Source organism: Netta rufina, assembly GCF_964035555.1.
Source record: "Netta rufina genome assembly, chromosome: 24".
Taxonomy (NCBI): Eukaryota; Metazoa; Chordata; class Aves; order Anseriformes; family Anatidae; genus Netta; species Netta rufina.
In genome coordinates, this window is record NC_140148.1 from 2952847 (window position 1) to 2958881 (window position 6035).

Here is a 6035-nt window from a genome sequence, read left to right on the forward strand (position 1 = left end):
GAGGGACTCGCCCAACCCATCGGGGAGGCCGGGGACGGCGTCCTCCCCCCCCCTCTTCTCTGCACCCCACCCCGGCTGCGTGTTGGACCCCCAGCCCGGACCCCGGCTGGAGACGTGGACCCGTTGGGATGGGGATGCTGGAACGGGACCGGGATGTGTCTGTGTGTGTCCCCCCCCCCTTCCTCCTGTCCATCCAGGCTGGGGAGGAGGTGACGAACTGCGGGGACACCGGGGTTGTGCTGCGGGGTGCAGGAGGGGGGCTTGGGGTGAGCCCCCCTGCAGGGGTGAGGGTCCGGGCACGGCCCCGTTGCCATCCCAAGGGCTCGGGGCGCAGCTCTTCCAGCAGCCCCCCGCCTCAGCACCCATGGGACCACCCGTCCCTCCTTGCAGCCGCATGCCCACAACGGCGATCGGACCCCCCCCCCTCCTTGCCTCCCCATTCCCCCCCCCGGGTTTTGGGTTGTTTGGGGTGTTTTTGGGTTTTGGTTCAGCCCCAGCTTGCCTTGTTGGAGCGAAAGGAATCAATAAACGCAGCGATACGAGCTGGCCCCCCCGTGAGCACCCAGCCAGCTGGGAGGGGGAAAACAGCCTTGTGTGTCCCCCCCACCCCATAAAGAGATATGGGGGGTGCTGGGAGCCCCCGTGCCCCAAACAAGCCCCCCCAGCGCTGCCCTGGTGGGTGACAGCACTGTCCCCCGGCAGCAGGGACACGACTGCCAGCCCCAGGGACACCTCCCACGCCCCCCCCCCCGCACACAACCAGGCAGCCCTGCAGGGACCAGGGGCAGGGCTCCGCGCCCTAAGACACAAATTCCATTTTGTTTTATTTAAGAAAATAAAAGAAACTCCCCCCAGGCCCCCAGGGGGACCGGGAGGGGGTCGGGCACAGGGCAGGTCCTCGCGGTGAAGGGAGGGGGCACAGGACAGAGCCCGGCCCCCCCCCAGAGCAGCAGCGAGGTTTGTCCCCACGCAGGGTCTGAGCAGGTCCTGAGGGGGCTGGGGGGGGTCCAGAGGCAGGGCTGTGAGGCTGAGGTGCCCCCACCCCACGCGGGGGCAGGAGGGGAGGCTGTGCGTAACTGGGGGCAGGCGGGGGGGGGCAGCCCCCGGGGTTTGGTCCACGCTGGAGCCCCCACTCCTACCCCCGAGCCTGGTGGTGGGAGGCTGGGGGCACCCAACCTCGCCAAAGTCCGTGAGTCAGTCCAGCAGCATCTGTCCAGCCTCGAGGGAGGGCCGGGGGGGGGCCACGTCCCCAGTGTCACAGCAGGCAGCGTGCCCCCAGCACGGCAGGGCCGGGGTGGCCCCCGGGACCGTGTCCACACCACGGGGCCGGCGGGGAGCAGAGCGCACGGGAAGGCACTTGGGGTCAGTCCGGGGGGTGTCCCTGTCCCACGGGCCACGGTCCCCATCGGTGTCCCCCCCCCCTTACAATCCCCGCAGCCGCCGCTCCTGGTTCAGCTTCTGGAAGAAGGTTTTGCCGAACTCGTAGGTGCTGATCATGATGGCACAGGCGGGGGCCACCTTAATGACACGGGGCAGGAACCCTGCAAGGACAGCGCCGTCAGCCCCACGATGACACCGGGGCGCCCCAAAACTCCCCCCGGGACAGGGTGTGTGGGGGGGTCACAGCCTCACCTGCAAACAGCCCGCGGGTGCCCGACTCGGCGCGGATGCGGCGCATGAGCAGCCAGGTGGACGAGGGCTTGGAGGCTGCGACTGCGGGAGGAGAGGGGGGTTAGGGGGTGCTGGGGGGGCTCCCCGCTGTCCCCCCCGCCCCACAGCAAGCCCCCTCACCCGGGTGCATCTCGCTGCCTCCCAGCTCGATCTGCCGCTGGGTCTTCACCACGTCGAAGGGCAGCGTCAGCACCGCGGCCACCTGCGGGGTGAGCGCGCGGGGCTGAGCTCCCCGACCCCACGGCCACAGCACAGCCCCAGCCCTTTGCACCCCCGTTTCCCCTTGGGGGGGGGGGCTACAGACCCCAAGACCCCTTTCTCACCGTGCCTGAGATGGCCCCGGAGGCGAAGCTGATCATGAAGGTGGCCTCATCCAGCCGGGCTTGGGCGCACAGCCACTCGCGCACCAGCTCGTAGTTGAACCAGTAGAGAGCTGGGAGGAGAGGTGAAGCCCCTACACTGCCCGGTGACCCCCCCCCCGTGCCACCCCCTGCCCCCCAGCCTTACCGGAGAAGGGGACGTCCCGCAGCACGGTGGGTCCCCAGCCCCTCCAGAGGGACAGCCAGCCGTCCTGAGCCACCGCCGACTGGATGCAGACGCGCAGCTCCCGGTAGCTCAGCTGCCGCGACTGCATCTTGGTGCGGATCAGCTCCAGGGGGCTGATCACAGTCACAGCACCCACTGCCCGGGGGGGGAAAAACGGTGGTGTCAGCCTCACTGGGGGGCACAGCCGGGCCCCTCCTTGCGGGCTGGGGGTGCTCGGGGGTACTCACGGCGAGCGAGGGCCCCCGCCAGCAAGGGGATGTGGTGGCCGCGGCTCCCGGTGCGAGCGTGCAGGTAGTCCCGGAGCTGGTCGTAGGCGGTGAAGTAAATGACGGTGGCCGGCACTGCCATCACCCTGCCGGGGAGGAGGGAGGTGAGGGCACCCCGGCGTGAGGCTCAGGGTCAGTGCGCCCCCCCCCAGACCCCAAAAATTGGGGTACAACTCACAGCGTCGGGGGGAGGCCGCTCCACAGGGACCTGATGCCCTCGTAGCGCGTGATCTTCACGAAGGCGTCCTGCGGGGAGAGCGCAGCGCCCGGGGGAAGGGTGGGAGGGGGGCAGAGGGGTGAGCACCCCCCACACACCCCCAGGAACACCCGACCCCGCACGGGGAGACCCCCGCAGCCCCTACCAGGGTGCCGGTGAAGCGTGTGGGGGGGGGAGCCTTGTACCAGGCGGTGCAGCCGGGGCCGTTCTGGCAGACGTAGAGGTGGTCCATGAGCCCATTGCAGTAGAGGAAGCACTTCCCTGGGGCAGGAGGGAACGGCGGCACCATGAGAGCCCAGCCCGGACCCCTCCGGCCCTAAATCAGCCCTGCCTGTCCCAGGAGAGCACCGAACCCGAGCTCCCGAGCCCCAAACCAGAGCCAGGAGCCTCGCTGGCCGCGACCCCACAGGGCAGGGGGTACCCTGGGGGAGGCAGGGGGTACCCTGGGGGAGGCAGCGAGGCCATGGGTGATGCCCCCAAGGCTGGGGGAGCTCCCCTGGCCATGAGCATCCTGCCCCTTGGCCTGGCATCGCTCTTAGCAAGGCCAGAAGAAACGAGCAGGAGATCCCAGGAGGCTTTGGCACAGCGGGGCAGAGCGACAGCGCAAGGCCAGGGGCTGCAGGCACGCTTCTGCCACAGGGCAGGACCAAGGACAGCCAGGCAAAAAGAAAAACACCAGGACCAGGACGTCCCCGCAGCCACCAGCAGCAGCTCGGTACTCACACGTGGCCTGCCGAGAGCCCCAGGGCGCCGAGCGCACCGAGCACGCTGAAACACAACGGGGACAGGCTGAGCGGGGCGCCGGGGACCGGCCACCCTCCGGCTCCCAGCAAAAAGGGGCTGGGAACAGAGCCCTGCCGGCACCAAACCAGGGCTGCGGGGAGCCCAGAGGCTGTTCCCGATGTCCTCCATGGGGCAAAGCCCCCACGGTGGAGGGGTCGGCAAATTTCTGGCACCCGGAGGAGCACGGAGCAGCCCTGCAGCTCGGGCAGCAGCACGAAAGGCAGCAGGTCCAGGGGATGGGGAGCCTCTGGAGCATGCTGAGCCCCCCACCCAGCCCCGCAGTGCTGGCCCAGCTCCAGTATGGGGCCATAATGAGGGGAAGGAGGACGGGGGGGGGGGCACGGCAGCAGCACCCCCACCACGGCCCCGTGCGCCCAGGCACGAGTGGAGACATCCCCAGCGCTGGCAGCCCCAGTGGGGTACCTTTGGAGAAGGGGGTCCTCTGTGCCTGCAGCCGGATCTTCACCACGTCCAGCGGCGTCACTGCAACGACAGCCCCCCCGTCAGCCTCTTCCCGGGGTGTCCCCCACCCCGGGACCCCCCCATAGCCCCACAACCCTCACCGAAGAGCGAGGTGAGGATGGCGCCCGTGCCGGAGGCCAGCATCTGCTGCAGGGGCGTGATGCCCCCCCCGGGGCCCGGCGACGTCTTCTCGGCCATGGCGCTGCCCTCCTGAAACGTAAAAATGGGTCGGGGGGGTCCGCCCGAGCCCACCGGGGGGGCCGGGCACGGCTCGGACCCGAGCATCCCCGGTGTGAGGCTGCTCCGCGCGCCGCTATCGGCAGGGCGCAGGGGGCAGGCGCGGCCCCCACCCCGCTGCTGCCCCCGTAATCGTGCTGCCCCCATCAGGGACCCCTCCTGGGGCCGGCTCGGCCCCGATAACGCCCGGTGACGGTGCTGGCAGCCGGCCTGGACACCCCATGGTGCTGCTCCCACAGGGCCCGGGGGGGGGAGATGTTGTGTGTCCCCCCCCCTCCCAGTGCTGGTTAAGGGACAAGGTCCAAAGAGCAGGAGCCCCGTGCTGGGGACGGCCCCCTCCTGGTCCTGGCTCCGAGGGCAGCCCCATGGGCACGTGGGGGGAGACCCCTTCCTCGCAGACCCCCCCCCAAAAAGCGGCTGCACGCCCCAAATCCTGCAGTGCAGCACCAACAGCGTGCCCATCCTGCGGGATGCAGCCCCCGAACCCCACACAGCACCCCCGCTATGGGGCTGGCCAGCAGGGATCCCCTCCTGGGGGGGGCAGCGGGGGGTTTTCTGCTCTCCCCCACCCCCCCCAGGGATAAATCACGGCCGCTGAGCGCAGACGGAGGCAGCGGGGCCAAAAAAACCCCAAACGCCTTCGGGGCCTGACTCAGCACCTCCCCAAGGTCGCCGCGGCCCCTCGGGGCTGGGCGCAGGGCTCCGGGTGCCACCCATGGGTGCTGCATGGGGTGAGGCTGTCACGCTCCGGGGGGGGTCACAAATGCGGGGCCGGATCCTTCCCACAGCCCCCCCAGTGGGGAGGAAAGAGCCCGGGGGGGGGCACGGAGCTGGGGGCTGATATAGGGAAAGGGGGTGTGAGGGGGGGGGCGTGTGGGCACCCCCAAGGGAGGGGGAACCCCAAAAATGCAGCCGGGGAGGGGACGAAGGGTGAGGAAGGCTGGAAATGAGGGGTGAGGAAGATGAGGGTGAGGAAGGTGGGCAGTGAAGGGGGAGGAAGGCAGGGATTAAGGGCGAAGGTGAGGGTGAGGAAGGCGGGAGATTGGGGGTGAGGGTGAGGAAGATGAGGGGGAGGAAGGCTGGCAATGAGGGGTGAGGATGGTGGGCAATGAAGGGTGAGGAAGGCCGCCAGTTAATCCCCAGGGGGAGGAAGATGAGGGGGAGGAAGATGAGGGGGAGGAAGATGAGGGGCGCAGCAGCCGGGCCAAACCCTGGGGACCCGGGGGGGAGGACGGGACACCCAGGGGGCTTCAGGCACCACGGGCAGGGGTCCAAGGGGGGGATATGGGGGGGGGGGCTCCCCCACCTTGCCCCCCCCATGGGGGTCTCACCCTTCCAGCCCCCCCCTCCGCAGCCCCCCCAAGCCCTCAGTGCCCCCCCAGCCCCTTACACCCCCCCCCACCCCCCCCGCCCCTCCCCCCAGCCCCCCCCATTCCCTCCAGGGAAACTGAGGCAGCGCCCCCACGTGCCCGCCCTCCCCCCCCCCGGGGGTCTCTTTTTTGGGGGTGGTGATGGGGGCGGGGGGGGGGTGTCCCGGGGGGGCCCCCACCTGCTCATTCCGGCCCCGCGCGGCGCTGCCGTCCCCGGGCACGCGGAGGGGGGGGGGTGGGGGGGGGAGGAGGGGGGGGGGCGGCGGCGCCTTTAAGGAGCCCCACGGGCGCCGAGCGCGCCCCCGCCGCCGCGCGCCGCTTCCGCCTCCTGCCCGCGCGCGCGCAGCGCGCCCCCCCCGCCCCGCCCCTCCCCTTCCCCGCGAGCGCGCGCGCGCGCCCCCTGCCGGGCCGGGGGACGCTGGGGGGGGGGCGTGGGAAGGGTCGTGCAAGGGGGAGCTTTGCACGCGCACCGGGCTGGCGGGA

The 6035-nt window shown here is 70.8% G+C and overlaps 1 protein-coding gene across 3 annotated transcripts; it reads right to left on the reverse strand.

Annotated features, from left to right (window-relative positions):
* Positions 1 to 805: 805 nt before the first annotated feature.
* Positions 806 to 5830, reverse strand: SLC25A39 (solute carrier family 25 member 39). 3 transcript variants are annotated; one of them, XM_084301193.1, is made up of 12 exons: positions 5732 to 5830; positions 4047 to 4155; positions 3907 to 3966; positions 3424 to 3468; positions 2846 to 2961; positions 2662 to 2729; positions 2445 to 2569; positions 2179 to 2352; positions 1995 to 2104; positions 1792 to 1873; positions 1633 to 1713; positions 806 to 1541 (listed from the first exon to the last, which is right to left on the reverse strand). In XM_084301193.1, exons 2-12 carry the CDS (start codon positions 4141 to 4143, stop codon positions 1423 to 1425), a joined length of 1077 nt encoding a protein of 358 aa, XP_084157319.1. In that variant the 5' UTR covers positions 4144 to 4155; positions 5732 to 5830; the 3' UTR covers positions 806 to 1422. The 3 variants fall into 3 exon arrangements, with proteins under 3 accessions (XP_084157319.1, XP_084157317.1, XP_084157318.1); XM_084301191.1 differs by lacking the exon at positions 5732 to 5830 and having other exon boundaries at positions 4047 to 5177; XM_084301192.1 differs by lacking the exons at positions 3424 to 3468; positions 5732 to 5830 and having other exon boundaries at positions 4047 to 5173.
* Between the last annotated feature and the right edge of the window lie 205 nt (positions 5831 to 6035).